This window comes from Copadichromis virginalis, linkage group LG11, assembly GCF_057382275.1.
Source record: "Copadichromis virginalis isolate Kocher_CV1m ecotype Utaka linkage group LG11, C_Virginalis_male_GT1.1, whole genome shotgun sequence".
Classification (NCBI taxonomy): domain Eukaryota; kingdom Metazoa; phylum Chordata; class Actinopteri; order Cichliformes; family Cichlidae; genus Copadichromis; species Copadichromis virginalis.
Genome location: NC_140628.1, coordinates 35,820,968 through 35,843,313, shown reverse-complemented (window position 1 = coordinate 35,843,313; position 22,346 = coordinate 35,820,968). Strand labels below are relative to the sequence as shown.

The 22,346-nt window shown below is 41.9% G+C and overlaps 1 protein-coding gene across 1 annotated transcript in view; it reads left to right on the top strand.

Moving 5' to 3' along the window:
• Positions 1-9,160: 9,160 nt before the first annotated feature.
• LOC146699339 (ubiquitin-conjugating enzyme E2 E2) overlaps positions 9,161-22,346 on the top strand; it is a 39,322-nt gene continuing 26,136 nt past the window's right edge. Inside the window, exons 1-3 of the mRNA XM_085472217.1 lie at positions 9,161-9,300; positions 12,019-12,202; positions 14,568-14,618. Coding sequence (XP_085328343.1) covers positions 12,027-12,202; positions 14,568-14,618 — 227 coding nt within the window. The 5' untranslated portion in view covers positions 9,161-9,300; positions 12,019-12,026. The remainder of the gene's footprint in view (positions 9,301-12,018; positions 12,203-14,567; positions 14,619-22,346) is intronic.

Sequence of the window (22,346 nt, the reverse complement as noted above, 5' to 3'; positions counted from 1 at the left end):
CATATCAACTGTCTAACTCGAAGTTGCACATATTATTAAATCAATAAGTAATATAAAATACACCATGCTGAAATAGGTCATTCTACACAGTGTGTGCTATAATTGTATAGTAAGTTTGCATTTATATGCACTGTGTCGTTACTGCCGTCAATTAAATCTCATAAAACACCTGCATATAAAATGTCACTCAATTGAAAAGGAAAGAAAATTGTCACCTTTTGTTTTCTTATTATGTCCTCTAATAAGGCTATCGCTACTGATGAATTAATCGTTAATAAGCACTTACTTTCTAAAGCTGGTTTAAAACGACATCTGTCTTCCAGATTTTATAAGCATGTGTTTGTGTTCAATTTGAAAAATAGTAGAATGCTGTAATATAAATATAATGGCTTTTAGAGCAGAATATTTCTCTCTAAATTGTTGCATATAAACTGGTATTACATGAAAATACTAGTGCAAGTTCAGGCATTAAAGACTCTTTAGAAATGTAAGTTTGACTTTCATTTCCAGCGATCACTATTCTTACATAAGGCACCGCATTCTCCGGGTTTACCTTTTATCCTCTATGAAACTATATAATAGTACTTTACTACAGACAACGTTTATGTTCACTCACCCTAACACATGGACGACTTAATCTGACTTGGCAGTCATATGGTTGCAGTTACCTTGCTTAAGCTGTTTTGTGTTAAGCATAATGAGAGCCATCAAACTCCGGTAAATGCGAGACACTCCTCAAAGACCCTCCGCTGAGGACTTTTCAAATGTGCCACGGTAACAATTACATGTAAATCAGACCAGCAGGCTGGAATTTTAAAAAGTTGAAACAAAAGAGATGGATGAGAGCAGATGAAACTTTAATGGATGTTGGGAAGGAGTTTGGTTATTTTAGCAGCATTTGAGCCAGAAAGAAGAAAAGATGTTAAATCAGATAAATAACTAAACCTGATGAAGTAAGGCAAATATTTTTCTTATGATTTTCTGTTCCTACTTCATATCAAGCTTTAATCCAGTTTTTAAAAGGTGATTTAATATCCTTTTAGTTATTTTCTGTAATTTGCGTACAGATACTATTACAATGGCTGTCTGTGAAGGTTCTCAGTCATCCAGGTCGTCGTAGTCTAAAGAGCCTCGAAAGAAAAGCGTTTGAACTTCTTTAAGGCTACGTTCACACTGCAGGCGAAAGCGCATCAAATCCGATTTTTTGACCCTATGCGACCCATATCCGATCATGCTATGACAGTGTGAACGGCGCAAATCCGATATTTTCAAATCCGATCTGGGTCACTTTCGTATGTGGTACTGAATCCGATACATATCCGATGTTTTAGAAAGCGACTGCTGTTTGAACGGTCAAGTCGCATTAAATCCGCCTTTTACGTCACCGACACAAGACTGAAGCCAATTATCAGCGCCCGAGAAGACATCGCGAACGCTTCCTAGCCATCCAGTGTAGATGTCAGTGAAACTGTTGGGAAGACAACGTAAACATTTTATTTGTACTGTATAATCTGCAGATTCTGACAGAAATCTACAGCTATCCTTTGAAGCACCGCTCCTCTCTTAAACAGCAATAAGGATCATTATTAGGTTATTTACATTATTATGTAAATAACAAAATAACTTAAAGCAAAAATTGGGAAACGTAAAGTCCGAAGTCTTTATATTAACGGCCATCAGTCAAACAATACTGTTTGTTCTTGGTCTAAACAGAGCGCGTTGTGTGTGACATCTTCTTTTGCGCATGCGGGCCGCTTTGAGCGTTCACACTAGAGCGCGTTTGCTGTCGCATTTTATTTGTAGTGTGAACGAGGAGACAAAAAAATCGGATTTGATCAAAAAATCGGAATTGAGCATTAAGACCTGCAGTGTGAACGTAGCCTAAGTTGCTTAAAGACGTTTCACCTCTCATCCGAGAAGCTTCTTCAGTTCTAGGATCAAATGGCGCAGAGTCTCGGATTTAAGCCCTGTGGGAGGGTCCCCCAAAGAGGGACAATGGACCCCCTAATGATCCTCTACAAAATCACATGAGCCAAGGTGTGAAAACAGGTCACAATCAGCCAGGGTTTCGGGTGAGCTCATTGTGAAACCTGGCCCCACCCTATCATGTGATTTTGTGAGGTCAGATGGCCCAGGATGTGAGTGGGCGTTAAGGCGTCTGGGAAGGGATCTCAAAACTGGATTATAGATGGCAGACAGTTGGTGTGGTAAACCACCGCCTCTGTTCAAAGATGGCCGTTCACAGAGAGTGGACTCTTTCAAACCGTCTGTTTATTACAATGGTTGGTACTCATATTAAACACGGATACAGTTTTAAATAATGAGGTCAGAGTATGTACAAGTAATCCCCGTGAGACTGCTTTAAAAAACTCAGTTTCAGACAGTTTTTTTCTGCACTTGACTCTTTATAGATATTTCTAACTGGGTCATCTTCCCACTAAAAGCCTCAGTCATATAGACCTAGAGACCAGTCCACCACACCCTGGCAACATTCAGCCACTTGGGGGAAAAAAATCTGTATTCCCCAACCAAGTTCCGAGCAGTTGCTGGATGCTGCTGGCTATATGTAAATAAAATCAATCACAAAGGGGATGAGAAAAAATAATAATTACATAAGTATAAGAAATAACAATCATACCAGCAGTGTAAGGATTCACAAATGCCAACAAACTCTTGGAGATTTCTGAAACTATCGTAACGGATTTGAGGGGATGTGGAAAAATATGTTTACACCTGAAAAAAACACGACCACAACAAAGACTGAGGAGGGAAAAAAGTGCCAGTATTTTATTTGTTTCTGTCGTTTGGCCGGTGTATAAAACGCTGGGACACGACCACATGGTAATTGCCTATGCTGTGCCAGCACAGCATAGGCATAAGTGCTGGCCACAACATCAGCCACCTACATAGGTTACATCCTAGACTCCACAAAGATCTCCCACAGAAGCCTAAATCAGGCATTTAGCCTGGCTTTAGCAATACATTTCACAGCAACTGCCAATAACCTCTAGAAATCCCCTTTTAACCTGTCAGGGAATACTAACTTTTTCCCCATGAGCAGTGGTTACCAGGTGGTTGCCAAGAGGTCTGTAGACCTGTGTGGCCCGAATGCTGCTCAAACCCTCTGCTTATGTGGGACAGACAATTAAGAGAAAATTGGTTTAAAAGGTGAGGTAGAACTGCTTGTGTAAAACAGAAGATGAGCAGGGATGAGAGTGCATGAATAAAAATGTGGAAATATTCATACGAGGTCCCTTTTAATAACTTAATGTTCCAATGAAACTACTATTTTACCCCAGCCTTCAGCACAAGCAGTGTGTAAGTGCCTTAATGCAGCCATAAAATTCTTTAATCATGCTTCAGCTGCTAAGCTGAGGGTTTTACCATGTGTGGCTATAACAAGCAGTTAACACTATCTAGTAGCACCAAAGCTGTGATTTTAATAATGATAAATATGCCCGCTAATTCAGTAGTCAATTATTGTGTGGAGGTGTGTTCATATTTACACTATGAGACGCAGATCTTGTGAAGACTGCAATTATCTACCATCTATATGGAATTAAGGCTATTTAAAGATGGCAAATAGCAAGAGTAGTGTCTGCAAAATGAATTCATTCTTATTTTATCTGACCAGTTGGCAGTTATTTAACCTGAAGTGAAATGGGGATTGGAACTGCTGTTTGAGACTGAAGAAGTGCTTTAGTGCTTCACGGATGCTCAGCTGTGTGGATGGGAGAGTTTGCACGGTTTCACAGCGAGTGCACCACACTTACTTTCAATATTTCATGAAAGTGCTGCACGAGCACAGTGTTGTTTGAACGGAGTGAATCACTGAACAAAGTATTTAATTCATGCATTGACTTTTCCACTACAGTTAAAACATCACAGAGCTATTTCTTTGGGGTGTGGTTGTTCAGCTCAGCAGCGTTGGGTTTAGTCGATATTATCGTGCTGCCTGATGCAGAGCCTCGGGTCCTGTCCGCATTTGTTTCACCAAAAACGGTGATGTCACAGCTCCAGATATTGATGGATATCACGGGTTAATGGAGTGCAATGAGAGTGTCACAAAGAACTCTATCCAAAAAGATGCCACTAAATGTCATCCGCCACCACCGGAGTCAGTGCGTGGTTAAATTTAGGTGGGTGAAAGCTTCATGTAAGCGATTCCCCGTGGCTACGTCATGATTCACACGCTGCCTCAAAATGATGCTTTTTTTGGTTGATTTTCCAACTTCTTGCAACAGCTGTGAGGGCGATAATTCCAGCGTTACACGGGCACTGTGAGGAAATTAATTTCTCCACAGCCTATAAAAAGAATGAAAAATCACCTCTCTGTTTCAGTTACTTATCTTAAGGCGATACTGTACCAGCTGGAGTCTAATGAGCACGGTCACGCTGTAATTTTGGAAGTTCACACTGACCATTCACAGCCCAGCTTTTTGTACAAATTAAATTTGAATTCCCTCTTTTTTCCCCTTCAGTTTGTGTTTATAAGACACACAACATTTCAGGCTGCACTGACAATCATTCGGGCAGTGGGGCTCTTTTAAATTAACGCTTCTCACAGTTTCTTGTAGACAGACTCACAACAATGAGAGACCCACAGCAATATTTGTTAAACATGAAACAAACTTGTTGCTCTTACATTGTCCTCTCTGACTCCAGTGAAGCGTAATCTGCCTTTTGTGCAGACTCTGTTTGTGTGATTCCTTCACTGTGCTGCGGTGACTGATGGATGCTTGTACACAGACTAAGAAAGAGCGAGAGAGACCTCTCAGCTGAAATGCGAACAGGGAAAAAGCATCTTGGACAAAGGTCTTAATCTCTTTGGAAATTAGACAGTTATTATGTATGTTGCAGGCCAACGAGGCCTACTTTGACTTTGCTGTGTGGGCGTGTTGTGTTGCTGTCTTCCCAGCCTTAGGTGCCACCCATTTTCCTGTATAACCAGGAAATGTCTTAGTAATTAACCCTGAGAGTGCTTAATCTATGTGTTTATTCTTGCTTGAGGGAGAGTGCGCGTTAATTCTCATCATTGTTTCCCAGTTTTATTTCAGCATTTTTGCTCTGTTTTTTTTTTTTTGTTGAAAACAGGTGCTCGGCTGTCCCTCTAAGCTAAATTATCAATTAAACCCTTTTTTAACTCCCTGCCTCCTTTTCCTCGTATACGTTTATTGTTCCTTCTCCACATCTGAAGCGTGGACTCTCTGGAGAGCGTAACAAATGAACACTCATCTGGGATTCAGACCCAGGACTTCTTAAACGTGTTATTTTTGCTTAGATTTCTTAGTTTTTGCTTAGTTTTCTAGTAAGCTAAACAATTCACAAGGACTACCAAAGTAATGCATAGTCATAAACATGTGCATAGCTATCTGTTATCGCAACTGCACACGTTTAAACGTGTGCTGGCTTGCAAGTGACACGTCAGTCCTGTTAGGTCCAACATTTAAAGATTTCTGTTTCTGCTGTTTTACAGAAATTGACCAGGGTACTCAATCAGACATGCAGCAAACATAGAACAGAGGAACAGAGATGTTTCTGGATTAATGGAGAGGAGTGCACATTTGAAAGCAGCTTTAGACAAAAGATGTGACATTTACTGATGTAAGTGGCTCTCTTCTCTTCTCACGGAGGGGGGGTATGTGTGTTAGATCTTTGGGTACAGCATTTGTAACTCTTTAATCTCAAATACCCACTTACTATCTATTTGGATAGGCAATTTCATTGTGGAAATCACCATTGAATCATGTAGTTGAAAGCTCCATTAAAAATGCTGGTAGGTGAATGTATGAGCTCAGATTTTGTTGTTACGCTTCAATTCTCTTCTTTTTTTCGTCTTCATTGTCTTTTGCATGTGCCCCTGCTGCTTATGTAAAATCATGATTTTCACATCAATTGGCACAGAGCAGGGCGAATCTGTTATTGTTTGCTTGCATGCATCTTCAAAGCCACAGATTTCCACTCTTAGTTGGATGTGAAAGCACAGTCACGGCTCTGTGTTCAAGCTGAAGCCCAATGTCCCCTCTAAGCTCTAAGCGCTGAATGTTCACAGACTTCAACTGACGTCACCGCTGCTGTCGTGCCACGATCGGTGATGAAACACCAGTTTGCCAGGCTTGAGATTCAATTCGTCACGTTAATTTATTAGGAATTTAACATTCAAAAGCAGATCTTTTTCACTTGAAGGTTTCTGCAAAGTATTCCAATCAGTACTCATGCTTTTAGACTGTGATTAAAAGAAAAATAACAGGCAAACTTGATGCATAAGAGCACTGGATCAGACTGTGCTAACAGGACTACACCATGCACTCAAAAGGTTTACTTTACTTTATTGTTTACTTCCCATATTCCTCTGTTTTCTGGCTCTTACCCAGGTCGAGGTTGCAGGGGCATGCTCTAACCACCTCGCCTACGAGGCGTCAAGGAGGCATCCTGGTCAGAACCCTGCACCACCTCAACAGGTGGATGACAAGCTCCTAACCCAGACACCCTTTTGAGGAACCTCATTTCTGTTGATTGTATCAGCGATCAACAGAAATGAGCTGTCACTTCCCACAGCTCATGGCCATAACACAGGAATGTAGATCGACCAGTAAATCTACCTGCCTTCATGCTTACTTCTCTCTTTACCACAGACTGGTGCAGCATCCCCATCACTCCAATTCATCCATCAATCTGTGGCTCCACTCTCCCCCCACTCATGAATAAGAACCGAGAAACTTGAACTTCTCCACTTGAGACCCCAAATGATTCCCAAACCAAGAGTGGGCCCTCCACAGTTTCAAGAACCATAGCCTCAAACTTTTCATCCCAGCCATTTAACACTTAGCTGCAAACCACCACCATGAAAGCTGGAGGTTTTCACTCAATGAGGCCAACAGGATCTGCAAAAAGCAGAGACGATGATCCTGAGACCACAGACATGCCACCCCCCATCTCTTGGATTCACCTAGAAATTCCTTTCATAAAAGCAATGAACAGAATCGGTAACTAAGGGCAGCAGTAGCGGTTTCTCCCAGAACAAGTCTGACTCGTGTAAGCTGCTGTGTGACTGAGAATCTTATAGCTGTGTCTAAACACGTCAGATTTCTTCAGTGTAAATTTGTGTGGTCACTGGTTGATGACTCGGTTCACGTAAATAAAACCACACGCATGCATGCTGCAGGCTGTTTTACTGAACCAGATAATCCCGTTCGGTGCAAGGCTCATTCAAACCACCATTATGAAACACCTCTCAGTTCTAAAAACAGCAATATCATAAGATTAGTAACACATGTTTTTATTTAACATCAAAACTTCCTCTGTGTGGACTCACACAGTCATCACTGTACAGCGCTAGAGTGCTGTGGGCTACGCATTCTCTCAAGCAGACTAAATGGAAAGCGTATATAAAGGGACAAAAAATTCAATCAGAAAGACCTCGACTACATACTGGTTTCACAGTGGGACGGCGCCGTCCTCTCACACGTGCATGTATCAAAGCCTGTGAGCGCGTAAAGGGAGAGCACTGGAAACAGGCCTCTCAGCCACCGTTACAGCAATCCCTCATTCTGACTGAAACATGTTTACACAGAGTTAACAATGCGAAAGATCGAAACGTCAAACAAAGAGTTTCCATAAAATGTTGTGTAATAATGAACACCTGTCAACTGTGGCTTTCATTTCCACAACATATTAAAATGTGAGGTGCAATTGGATTTTCTTCCACTGCATGGTTTAAAAATAGGTATGTATTTCAGAGGAATGACTGCTTTCAGCAGAGGCAAAACTATCACATCTTCCTAAAGATGAATATATCTGAGTTTTGCATTTAATGATAAAGAAATTCACATCAGCCAAAGCCTATTTTTCAAGACATTTAAATGTGTATGGATTAAAAACAAACCGTCCCCTTTCTGTCCTAAGCGCCACTAAACAGGGAAGTGTATATTTATGCAACTAATTACATTTAAATGTATTTATATAGTGCCAGTTCACAACAACAGGAGTCATTTGTAAGGTAAAGACCCCATGTGCACACAGGCTGTGACTGTAAGCAGCTGCAAACATCCTACAGTGGAGGCTGCAGGACGACAGGACTGTAAGTTGGACGGGTGAGATGCTCAATAATAAATAAATAGACATGTTTTAGCTATTTATTTACTTATTTGTAAATCTCCAGCAAAAAAAGGGAAAAGTATCCATGTGAATGTCAATAACTGGTGATTTTCCACAGATGGGAGGTGGGGGAAATACATACTGTGTAAAAAAGGTCTGAACTATTAATTATGGTCAATGCCACGAATCCTAGCTTAAGTTACAACATCCTGACAAACTGTAGGGTTTTTTTTTTTAGTTTGTTTGGGGGGTTTTGTCCTGAGGAGCCAAAACCCCTGTAGCTTTAAACTGAGTTATCAATGTCCACCATTTCTGAACTACTTTACACTCATAAAAGTGTTGATTATACCAAACAAATGTATAATAAATACTCTGTGTGTGCACAGAGTTGCAGGAGTTGGGGCTTTAAGCTGTGTGCAATTCAATAGGGTAGAGTAGGAAAAATATAAAGGAAAAACATTTCCTGCACACACGGGGCTCGTAATTTGTGGCTCCGCTCCTGAACACACTCAGTAAAATCTGATAAAGACATTTTATATGTTCCTTTACAACATACTGAAACCTTATTCAGATTCTCCCCCCAGAAACACCAAAACATGTTCCCTACTGCAGCTTTAAATCCAGCTTTATTGTGATACACACGATTTCAAACCAACTTTGCAGTCTTACAAGTGTCTACCAGAATAAGCAAACACATCATGCGCTACAATGTGTGTACATATGCTGCAATTGGGCTTAAATACCCGTGAGCTGTGTACATTGCAATAGGGTGGAGTTGGGAGGGGAGGTAGTGGGGCTGCGGGGTATTTCTTGCACACATGGGGCTCATAATTTCTGGCTACGCTCCTGCACAGGCTGATAAAGACATTTTATATGGTGACTTATTGTTACACGACTAACGTATTTTATTCCTCGTATTAAAAAAAGAAAAAACTTACTCATTAGGCCCTTTACTGCTTTGGCCTCGCGTAGGCTACTTCTCTCACCAATGCGGCGCACGTGCACGAGCGGTGTGCGCAGACCGGGAGCGCGCGCGGAGGCGGTCCGGGGCTTCCTCAGTTTTCTGTAATCGCTTTTCTGCTGCTGCTACCTCCAGTTAAATAGCAAGGACACGGGAGCGAGCAGGCGGCCGTGAGAGGATATACTTTTTTCGGTACCTTGGGATTACGACGCGGAATTGCAGCATCGACGGCCAGCTGTCAGGTAAGGTCGACACACGCGTTCAGCCGCCGTAGATCCGCGAAAAGTAACTAAATGTCCCGTAAAAAGTGTCGTTTTCCAGTGAAGAAGAAGGGAGGAGGAGGAGGAAAAGAAGGGGGAGGTGGTGGTGGTGGTGGTGGTGGATGTGTGGGACGAGCCTCCCTTTGTGCCGAGGCAGGGTCACTGCTCTTCACCGCACAATGTGGACACTCCAGAAACGGCGAGGAGCCACACGTTTACCCCCCGCACCGCCACCGCACACCGCTCCGCTGGCACTGCCGCCGCTCACCGTCCTCCATCAGCCTCGCCGTCGGACGAGTCCGGCATTAACGCCTTCTCCTATGCGCATTTTCATTGAGTTTAAAACACCGAGGCCTGCTTCTGCTTCTTTTTTTCCCTTTAAATACCCCCCTCAGCGGTAATATAACGCACCCTTCTCCTCCTCCCCCCGGCCTTTTAACGTTAGCTAGCTCCCAATTATGTTTATGGTCGCTTTTGTTTTAGCCGGCCCCTTTTGTGTGCTTCACCCCCACAAATGTTGACCTCCTTGCTCTGACAAAGCAATGAAGTGATGTCTTATGCCACACACCCCTCTTAACTTGTGTCCGTTGTTATTTTTGAGGGGATATACGGACCCTGGCATCTCGAAACCGGGTACGTTTCAGCCGTTGGTGTCCTTACCGTCACCGTGAAACGCCCCCCCCCCTCGTAGAAAGACGACCTATCCCCCGCTTCAGTTGATCGCTTTTATTCATTTCGTGCCTATCAGAGAGCTTAAATCTATCAGTTTTGCTTTTAAAAAATAAGTTCATGGTATTTATTCAAGCCCAGGGGCGTTTCCAGGATTTAGAAAAACAAAACAAAAAACAGGTAGCATATTGGGGGGGGGGCAGAAAAAATCTGAATCAGAAAAACGTTGAAAAAAACATGTTGGGTACCAATTTCAGGCTCATGGTGTGACATGAAAAATGGTGCTTAACCACAGATTGGGATTTATTTTAAATTTTTTTGTAAAGTGGCAACACAGTCAAAGGGTAGCAACTAACAGCAACCAGACACTGCTGACAATCAGCTGCATTCAGTAACTTCAAGAGGACAGATGCAACTGTGAGGCTTGAGATTGACATTTGAATGTGGTAAATGCATTAGAGGATTACCTTGCTACAAAGCATTTTGCCAAATTGCAGTATTTGCTCATTGTCCGTTGCTTTGTCACTGATGGTTTGTTGCTATTGGACATTCCCATCTCTGGTCAGTCACCTCTACCTTAGAATGTCCACTTCGCACCACCCCGTCTAAATCACTGGATATGGTTTTCATTTGCCATGTTGCTGCCAGTTATGTTCTTTTTTTTTCCCCCTTTCTTTTTTGGGCACCCCCTGGTGCATGCCCGCCAATTTCATAACTTTTAATGCAACATAATTACATGAAAAAGTAAGGGCTTGAATAGAGGTGGATATAGAATAGAAAATTAGCTTCACTGTGCACTGTGAAAACCCATCAGCTGGTATTCTCCTGACATCACTGATGATCAGAAATGGAGGGAAAGTTTACTGAGATCATTTGAAGGCAACTAGCTCGGACTCTTTCTTTGATGCTTTTTAGATGAAGAAAAGAAAAGAAGCATAGGGCCTCTGCAGGACTTCATGTTACTGTAATTTGACTCGCGCTATCGGCCTTACTCCTTATCCTTTTGACTCCTTGGGGTGAACACTCATGGGTTTTTAACGCAAATGTATTCATGCAAGTAATGCAAAACTTACATCACTAGCTTTACTGCGTGTAACTTTTAACATGAATTTAATCTAAAAGGTCATTATTATTATCAGTTTGGGTTTTTTTAAATGGTTTAAAACCTCCCAAGGTGAGCTCAAGTTATCAGCTGAATCATCTGAAGTTCGGCAAGCACTGGGCAGCACTTTCATGAAATACCAGCTATTGCCACTAGATGAAGCATTGTAGGAAATTCTTAATTATAAAGATTTCCTGGCAAAAGCACAGGCAAGTTTCTTGAGGAAATGGAGACTAGAGGTACAAAGAATTGCCAAAAGTAAAAAGAACAAAACATTTTAAGTTGCCCAGAGGTAAAATGATGCCCCCTGGTGGTAAGGTTTTAGATAACTTACAAAACGTAACATAGCATAGGAAAAGTAGATTTATTTGTTTAAAATCTGCAAAAGAATATGTAAATAATTTTCAGTCGGGGCTGAAGCCACCCCACGGTCCCCACTCTGGACACACCCCTGTTCCTGCGTTGTCTTTGTCGTTCGTAAACAAATGAGCAACAGAACCAGGGTAGTGTATTGATATTTATATTTTTCATCCACAAAGAGCTTTCTGTGTCTCAAACTACTACCACATTATCCAGTAAAGAAGAGGAGAGAGTATGACACAGAGCAGTGACAGGACCTCTAGTTTGTTTTAGAAATCTAGGCCAGTGGAGTCTACCTAATGACTGCTCTGTCTGTAACCCCTAGCAGATGATTGGGTGAATGTCTCATTATATTCTTAACAGGGGCCTTATACATGTGTAATCTGCTGCACTGTAAGCTTTGACAAATGTCTTTTCATCAGCTTTCACTCTGCACAATTTTAACCCTCGCCCACACCCAGCTTTTGATTTAGATTAAGTACATTTTGCTGTCCCCAAGTCTACCCAACTATCAGACATTGTGGAAACTTGCAACCTATTAATATTTGCATGTTCATTTATTGCTTTAGGGCCCACGATGTCCAGCGAAGTGCAGAGACCAGACGACAGCCCCAGCACAAGCGGGGGAAGCTCGGATATTGAGCAACGGGAATCGGTACCTGCTGAACAGGAGCGAGAGCAAGCACAGCCCAAAAAGAAGGAGACTAAGATCTCGAGTAAAACCGCTGCTAAACTTTCAACTAGTGCCAAGAGGTAAGAAAAGAAGAGAGGGCTTGAATCTGGCTTTGAGAGCCGAGCGTTTACACAGGAGTTGTTTGTTAAACTGAAGGCCTCTCCCCCTTCTTGTGCCCCAGGGGTGTGAAGTAATATAAAAAGACTGCAGTCCCACAGGCATTGTCATTTCAAACATCCACGCGATTCAGTGTGCCGCTTAACCCACAGAAAGGAAGAAACTCACCCAGCTCTGCGCTGAGGTGTCACTGCTGTCATTTATAAAGAGAGATTCTCGTTCCAGCCTGTTTGTTCGACTGGATGCGCCTCGTGCTCCACAGCCTACACCACCACCAACACTTACCTCCAACCAGTCTTCGCACTTATTCCCAAAAAAGACAGCCGATGAGAGAATTATGCAACCACTTGGCTTAGGCCACTGAGTCTTTTTATAACAGAGACTGACATTATGAACATCTCTGGGGGGGTTTTGTAAGCAGAAAAAGCCAAAACATGGGCGGACTTCAGCGTTGTTTTTGTGCAGCAGTGCCTGAATCCCAATTTTCTGGTTATCTGTAGCAAATGATCAAAGCTGTCTAATTTATCCTCGTGCTTAATAAACAGATAATAGGAGTACTTAATCTGGTTATATTTGCGATCTAACACTTGAAATCTGCACTGTTATAAACTGTAAGTAGTTTTACTTTTACCCAAGCAAGCATGACTGATTTGCATATATTTAAGGCAACTATCAACAATTGTCCAAAACCGCAACTTCTGTTCACTTCTCAGTTTCTTTTTTTCTTGGTGGTGTGGCTGATGTGGAAGCTGCTGGCCAATAATTGACTTGTTTTAAACAGGAGGGTGGAAAGAAATCACACCAACGGACTAGTCTAAAAGTAAGAAAACATTTGGCAATCAAAGCTGAGCACAAGCTAATGGACAAAATTACATGCTCTCCATAGACGTATTGCATTTTTATTATGAGCTATTTGAAACAGTTAATTGTATTCTTAAGAAACCAAATCATATTTTTAATATCACTAAAATGTGTGGCACAAATTAGTAATTACTTCTTTCCTCGCGCGGATGTGCCGAATAAGGCTGCACTTGGCAATAACCAGTAGTATCACTGCAGGAGCGGAAGGAGAGGAGGTTAATGTGCACCTACTATTGTAGCACTGTCCACCCTCCATAATGCACGTGTGGCCCAAGTGGGTGGATGCTGGAAGTTAGACTATTTCTAACTTCCAGCATGAAGAGACTTTTACATGCTGACATACAATTATGGCTGAAAAGAAAAGTGGGTGGATATTAGGTGAAAGTGAAAAGGTGGAATTACATCATGACATATTTTGGCTCTTTGCTTCCTTACCTTCTTCACAGTTCTACTAACTCCTTCAGCCTGTTTTTAGATGTTTAAAATGTTGCACCTGCCTGTCCTCCACTCTTCATCATGCCAAACAACACACAGCAGCTTTCCACTGACAAAGCAAGCGTCTCTCCAAGTACAATCTTATTACTCTGTAACTCAAAAATCAATCAAACTGTCAGAAATATCCTTCTGTTTTCTCCCATGATGCTGATAAATCAGTGTAACCGCTTCCCACACACACACAAGCATGAGCTTGTCATGTCAATGTTGGTTGTTTGTGGAGCTTCTGAATGAAACTATAGTGAAGCATGTTCAGTTTAGTATGACTCTCATGAAAATGATCATATTAAAGCATCAATAATTATATCATCATCAGTGTGGAGAACTGTATTGCAAAGCCACACTGTTATTGCACATATTACATGTCAGCAGGTTAAATATCAGGGCTGACATACAGCCAGTCATTGTCTATATGAACCTATTGCAGAACTTTCCACCTAACTTGAGGGGAAGTTCACATCTTCCCCTGACAGGGAGGGTGAGGAGCACCGCAGCCCCGATTAGTGGTGGGCACGATTGTAAAATCACAGAAAACTGTTCCCTGGTGTTGGCATTTAATAAAATAAAGACAATTAATATAAACAGTTAGTATTTTAGGTGCAGACTATCGAGGGCAGCAATGTCTAATTGCGTAGTCGACCACAGGCGTGGACACTTGATTATGATTTAAGCAGACTCGACATCAGTACTGTAGTATCATATTGAGTTTTTAGAATCTCATTTATAAGCCATTTAATAGGGGAAAAAAAGGTGTTTTCTAGTTGAGTAAACGGAATCCTAATTACAAGAAAAACTTTCTTTTAGGGGAAAGGCCAGAACCTCTTTGGAGGTCGTCTGCATCTCTTTTTCCGTTAGAGATTTGGGTTAAAGGCAACCACACCTCTTTGAAAGCTTTTGTATCACTGAATAAATGCACCAAGGAAATCTCCACTCTTTCAGATGAATTTTAATTTGCAAATCTTTCTTTTGCAGGATTCAAAAAGAGCTTGCGGAAATAACACTAGACCCACCTCCCAACTGCAGGTAAGGAGATGTTACACATTCGGAGCATTGCTGTAATGACTCATAACCCTGAGTGTAGATGGTAAAGCTGATATGGGCAGCAGCAGCAATGTGCTGTTTTCATGGCTTTTCTCTGGGAAAAAAAAAAGGAGATGTAATGCAGTTGTGTTTTTGTAACTCACCGCATACTGCTGCTGTTTGTTTGTATTTTTTGTTTGGTGTATTCGAGTGACTTAAGGCCACTGTGGAGTTGTTGTTGCTGCTGCTGCATAATGCATGCTGCCTTTTTTTTTTCTTTAGATGACAGTATTCTGGTCCTCTGAAATGGTGGAAAACAAGTGTGCGGTGTGACTTTAAAACCTGTTTCGATTCTCGTGTGGGTCCCCCCCCCCCCAGCTCGCTGCGCTGGGGATTCACCACAGACAATGGTTATTATGTGCCACTGTCGCGGCTCTGAGCCCTTTGAGGAAGAGATACGGTCGCGAGCGAGCGGCAGGCCACATGTGCATCGGTCTCTGCGGACATGACAAAAGGCATACCTTTGGGAGGAAGCCAGCTTTTATTAACCCAAACCACACAAAGTGACACTGTCATTGATTGTGCCTGTGTTTATTACTGCACAATAATTACTCTCTGAATCAGCACTCGACTGCAAATTAAGAAAGAAAATGGACGCCAGTGTTTGTTGACACTTGTGGGAGATGCTGATGTTTTCTGACCACTGTGATTGGCTATATCCGTTCAGGCACCTGCTTAAAATGATTAAGGAAAACCGCTTTGTGTGACTCATCTGGCAATTTGAAATTACTACACCCTAGACGGCCTTGTTTATTGCATGAATTAATCACCCCTGCTGGGTCTCATCAGAAGCCCACCATCATTAACGATAAACATTGAGCTAACCTTTTCATTTCAGCTCACGGCTCGGTTTTGTTATTGTACCGGGGGCTAAAAGAGATGTTGTTTTTTTCCTCGAGGTCTCTAATCTATTTCACCCCCACCCCTCTCCGTCTTAAAACTAGGTTGGCTCACATGAAGGATTTAGCTTGAGGACACAGCTAAGTCATTTGAAAGTAAAATAATCGCTAGCGGAAATTTCACAGTCATCGTCTTAGTGGGGGAACTAGTTGCCTGGGAAACAATTAAGCTTCTTCAAGATAATCCTTTGTGTGTGTGTGTGTGTGTGTGTGTGTGTGTGTTGCCTTTCTGTATTTAAGATGACACCAAAAACCTAATAATGTGTTTTTTGTTGTTTTTTTTTCACGTCTGATGTAGTGAACTAGATTAGCCCTGTGTTAACAATGACGGGGGGGTCAGGTGCATCAGAAAAGCAGACGATCACAGCACAGTTTATATTCTCGCACGACTGAGCACCCAGCCGCTGCGTTTATGTCGTCATCATTTGTATGCCACACACTCATCGCTCCTCCTGGCCAGGTTAGCCTGAGAGGTTATTCAATTCATTCCCCCCACGACAAATGGAGGCACAGACTGTTGCCCCCCCTTTCATGAGGCAGATAGAGACTTGTGTCAAAGAGATTCACTTTTGTACTTTCAGTAAATGCAGCGTTGGTGGCCATCAACTCAGGAACCATCCAGATTATTCCTCCATTTGTGTCAACGGTCAGAGAGAATTTCTCTTTTTCTATCGTACAGCTAAAAATCTGCAGTCTCCTTTGTTTCACCGACAGTCTTTTCACCTTCAGGGCAGTGGAAGGGATCCCGCAGCTTTGCTGCCTGCAAAATGGAGAGCCCGTCTTTGCATATTTAGCCTTCCTTTTTTTTTAAACATGCACAGCAGCTTTGAACTTTTTAGGACTTAAGATTAATTAATAGTACCTCATTGAGTAGGGCCTATGCTGTAGTGTATTTGAGGTGGTCTGGGCATCTGATCAGGATGGCCTCCCTTAAAGGGTTTTCCAGGCATGTCTAAGTGAGAGGACACTTCGGGGTAAACCTAGAACTCACTGGACACATTATATCTTTTGCCTGCACTGGAACCACTTCAGGATTCCCCCATGAGGAATTGGAAAGCAGTGCTAGGGAGGGCGAATACCATGGAATTTGGAATACCATGTTTAGTTGGAGTAGAAAATCAACAGATGGATGAAGAGTTTTTTTGCTTTCCATGTTTCTGGTGCTGTGTGTGCAGAAAACTGTGAAAAATATTCCCACCTGATTCTCCTGAAATTATCGAGTTCATGTGTAAAAATGGCTCATCAGTGAAGATGTGTGCTAAGAGTCCAAATTTACCTTTCACATCTTGGGAGGTGTTGAAGATCTAATTTAGTGAAGCATCTATGGCAGGAGGTTCCCACTAGATAAATATAATAAAACACCCACACATTTTCTTCATTCCACGTTCCTGTGAGAACCCTCAAAATGTGTTGTTTAAATGAGCTGCCTGTCTTGATAAATCTCTCTTACTAATGTTTCCTGTCTTTCTCTGGCTGTAGAGAGGCTGCAATATTAATGCTTAAGTTGTTTTAAAACCAAAAAATCAATTCCTATGCAGTGTGAACAAAACTGTCATACCTTCAGTGCAATGTCACCACTTGGAAATCGCAAGCCGATATTTAAATGTGTCTCCAAGCTTTATCTCACCCTCGGCTTTGTGACAGTCTGCTTGTCACCTTGGCAGTTGTCATGCATCAAACGAACAGGAACATGTTGAAAGCCCAAGAGGATTTGACATGGCAATTATTCTCACTGTCATACACTTCAAGTATATTGTACAGGCAGCTTGTGCTTTTACACCTATTGAAGCGTATAAAGCAGCTTTTGCGACGAATTGTTTTTTTGTTTTTTGTTTTTTGGGGGGGGGGGGGAGGGGGTCCCTCTCTTTCCATCAACATGTGCAAATATTGCATTGATCTTACTAGGATGAAGTTTTGATTAGATGGGCTTAAAGCGAAGCATGAAAGGCTTATCACTAATACCAGATTTTCAAAGCCACAGAGATTCAAATGTATGCTGCCATCATCTGAAAGTGTTGCACATCTTCAGACAGTTAATCAGGTTTACAAAGGCTGCTGACCCACTGAAGGCATTTTATTTTTCATAAGCCCTTTACTCTCCAGTAACAATACAGATTATTTTCCCCATTATTTGATTCTTTAAAACGGCAAGAAAAGGTCTCATCATTTCCTAAATCCCCCTGTAGCACACATTTCGTGTGATGTGCAAAAGGTACCACTAATATTCTGGTGCATTTAGTGCTTAATCAGATTTTAATCTCAATTGTGATTCTGGCTTCCAACGATTATGCAAGCAAAATAATTGGTATAAAGTGATTACCGACTTGATTTCACTTTAATTGAGTGAAAAGGTGTGTCATGAATCAAGCGCACACCTCTCCCTTACAGCGGTGTGTTTTTGCTGCTCCCTGAAAGCCCAGATTCATTTGCTGTTTGGCTAAGCTGAAGCCAAGGTGAGTAATGTGGGATTTATACTTCAGCTTTAAACCCTTCAGAAATCCTCCATCGTAGCCAAATAACATCCGTCCGACTGTGATTTGTGATTGGCCTGTTCGGTACCGTAGTGTCCTCCAGCACACTTCTTCTGCAGCTGCCATTTTTTTTCTTTTTTAAATCCGCTAAGAGAATTTATAAACTCAAGGAAAGATATTCCACCCCCAGCTAGTGTTTTGGCACAGAAAATCCAGAACAACACAGGCGTTGTGATGGTTACATCGTAGGCTCTGCATTAGGCTCGAGGCGGGGATTATACTGCGGCGCGAGCGTGGACAGCTGCACCCACCACGGACGAGTAGTCATTTGTGTTGCGCTCCTTCTAAGGCTGTAAGGACGCATGTGGAGTTGGTCAATCGTCGTCGTAGTGTAGACTCCACGGGACTACACTACGACGAGTCATAAAAAATGGGCAGGTGTGCAGACATCTGCAGAAATCACTGCACTTGCCATCTGACAAAATTTACATCATGTGAGCCCAAGCACACACTAGCATACTCATGAACATGGAAATTATAGCCAAGTGAAGCATTTGTCAACAAGATCCAAGTAGTAAAGTTTTTGCAGTTGAACCCTTGGAAGGACTGTCGTCTGCCTGCAGCTGTCTTTGTTTCTGGATCTTTCGGCGTCTCTTACCCAGTCCACTTTTGGTAGTACACGATACTTAGCTTGGCTTCAGCTTGTTGTCACTCTTTTCCCCCAAGGCACTCAAGCCCATTGCTGCCTTAGGCTCTGTTCGCCCTCATCTGCTCCCACAGTGGAGACAGGCTGGCAGGGATCAGCATTTGCCCTTGCAATAGGGGATTTTCTGTGAAAAACACCCACTAGTCAACTCCCTTTTAGGACAAACCTGTGTCCTCCACGCCTGCCTCCTTTTTTTTTTCTTTTTTCTTCAATTGAATTATATTTTAACGTTCAAGGAAACATACAGTAGAAACATGTGTTTTTAACATGAAATAACTGCATGTCTTTTAAGCTAATGAGAAGGTGATCATTATTTTGCTTATGATCAGCAGCTTTACTAGTGAGTGGGTTAGGGCTGCCACGATTTGTCGACTAGTCACGATTACGTCGACTATCAAAATCGTCGACGACTGATTTAATAGTCGACGTGTCGTTTGAAGCTTTGTAAGATCGCAAAAGACGCAGGAATAATAGCAGGATTTAAGAGTGTAATAACGGACTGAAACAGAAGATGGCAGCACAGCATGTACAAGGATGCCAGCTGCCGTTAAACCCCGAAGAAGAAGAAGCAGCTGTGTCCCAGAATTCATAGCGCGGCCCAGCTTAGTTTCCAACAATGGCGGTAGCTAGTTAGTTTTAATATTACTCTTATTATTCTTTCTGGGTCACAAAATAAACGTTTAACATATTTTCAGGCGAGAATGTAGCTGTGTAAACCTCAAATATCGGCTCAGTTTAGCAGGACACCACATATTTTCAAAAGCGCTCCGACGTTTTCGGAGACGTCTGTTACCCACTAGCTCGATAGCTAGCCGGGGGCTAGGTCACTAGCGCCGTGAGAACACCGGACTCCCGGCAAATTGTTTTCAAACCCACCGCCGTCTTTCGCGACTCAGGTTAAATATATATGAGTCACTTAGATAAATTAAAAATGTTGTTGTTTGGCTTTTTTTTTTTTTTTTTTTTTTTTTTTTTGTTCCTGAGTAAATCGGTTTGGCTGAGGTTAAAGTTATAGTTTTTACACAGCTGAATAAACGTCAAGCAGACAGCTGATTATCAGAAGTGTGAGATGCTGGAGAATATACTCCGGTGTCCTGTTATATTTTAGATAGCAAGGAGTTTATTAAACTTTACCGAAACAATCTGCAAATTTCATTAAAATTGAATAAACTATCATCTTGTCTTTATTTTTAGTTAGCACCTTAAAAGCTTAAAGCTGTAAGCTAATGATAGTTATATAAGAGCAGATGCTGCTGGTGCAATAAGCTGTAGTTTTCTTCCAGTGGATGATGATCTGATTAGTCGACTAATCGCATAAATAATCGGTGACTAGTCGACTATCAAAATAATCGTTTGTGGCAGCCCTAGAGTGGGTGTCACGTGTCCTGCCTCCTGCACGCTCAGTCCAGGTAATTACCTCATCCAAACCACAGAGTATTTTCAGCAGTGCAAACTCATCTGAGGCAGGCTATTTCCTGCTTTGTGAAAAAATGGCAAATGTGGAAAATATCCTGACTTAATTCTCCATAAACTGTCCGAAATTCATGTGCGAAAATGGCTTTTGGCACAAAACACAGAAAATATAGGAATCCCCACAATCTTAAGAAGTGAAAACCAATGAATACCTGTCATTTTCAATGGACTGTGTGACTAAGAACTAAAAAGCGTGAATTGTTTTCCATCTCTGCCTGAATATTACAAGTTTGAGCTACAGCTAAAGACGTTAAAACATAATGCCCGTCCAAGGCTGCAGGAACAAAGTGGAATCATTTTTATCAGCTTTATCTGCTAAATCCCTTTTCATCATCATCCCCCATCTTCCTCTTCTGCTCTGTTTCTTTAAAATACTCTGGCCAAAAACACTCTGTTCTGCTTCTCAGCTTATTCCCTGACCGATCCCTTCTTCATTTCTATCAAATCATGAGTTGTTACTACTCAGCACAGCAACATTTCAAAGAAAAATCCAACCGGGGTCCAAAACCTTCTGTTCTGGACACTGTGCCATTTCATCTCACAGTCAGTCAAACAAAAACTTCCATTACACCCTCGGAGGAGTGATAGCCAAATAATGCTCAGCTGCTTGAAACGTTAATATTAAAAGCCAGCTTTTTGTGTTAGCTCATCCACACTCAGAAACAGCTGCTATTGTTCAGCAATCACGGCTGAATAATCCGTTGCTGAAGAGCTAGACATACCAATTTCTCCTCCTGAAGCAAATCGAATAGATTAAAAGCAGGGCAGCCACAACCTACGGTGCACTTTGAGTAACAAGTTCAGCTCTCTTTTCTGTCAGGACGCATTCAGGGAAATGTAGGAAACCACTAACTGAAGTAGGTAAGGTTGAGGGAAGCTTAATTAAAAAGTAGTTTAAAACAGAACAGCTTCTGTGCCGATTTTGCCGATTATAAACTAAGAGCACTTAAACAGTGTAAAAACACCCACAGTTAGTACACATTAGTACTGTTTAGTAATTATTCTTTTAACCAGATTTCTTAAAATGTTCTTGCTGCTTAAGTATCAGTTTAACAGCATGTCTGTGTTTATGCAGTACATCATAAAAGACGTCATAAAAGCAAAATCTAGGAAACCATTTGTTAACCAGACGGCGGGCTAGGTTAGAGACTGAGAGCCACTGCCAGTCCAACAGCTAGAGATTGCTAACCTATTCCTAGAGCTCCTTGCCACCCCTATTGTGATTTACAGTTTCATTATGTATTTAAAATGCTGATGGAGTAGACTAGTCGCACACAACCGACCCCAACGTAGGCCTGGGCATAAAGAACCATACCTGCTATGACCAGGTCCCTCCTATATTTTCAGATCATCTCCCTGCACTTTGCTCTTTCTCATGGTAAACTCTCAAAATTTGTTTGGCCATAAAGCCTTATTAGGAGTATTTTTATGAGTAACTTAACTTACAAAAATAGGTGCACGTGTTTATCTATGAAAGTCACCGCACTACACATAATTACAAATAATCTCTCAGCGCAACCTGGCAATGCACACCCTGATTCAAGGGGTCTGTGTGTGTGTGTCTGTGTGTGTTCTCTACACCGGCAAACACATCAGTTATATGCTCGCTACCTCAGCAGCTGTTGTTGATTCACTACATCAGATGTCTTTACTATTAGAGGAAGACTTTAAAATACACTCAAATGAACGATTAAAATTAATGTCGTCCTTCAGTCTCAACAGAATCTTTCTGTAGAGCCAGCTGTGCAACATAGGAGGTAGGACTGTCTATAAAGATAATAAAAATATATGGTTTACACAGTTTGTTATGTTAAGCAAACAAAGACACTAAAGCAAAGTTTTCCTGGCTTTTCCTGCTTGCTTACTTAAGAAAAGTTTATGTACCGTAATTGTCGGGCTATAAGCCGCTACTTTTTGCACAAGCTTTGAACCCTGCGGCTTTTAGTCAGGTGCGGCTTTTCTATGGATCGTCCATGAGCGGATTTGTTTTGTTTGTTCCGCTGTTGTACGGCACTACGTTGCCTGGCGGAAGGATCGGGGTTCAAGAGTGGTATTTTGGTCACATGTCCATCCGCCAGGCAACGTAGTGCCGTACGAAGTAGCGCGAAAAACAAACTTCAAA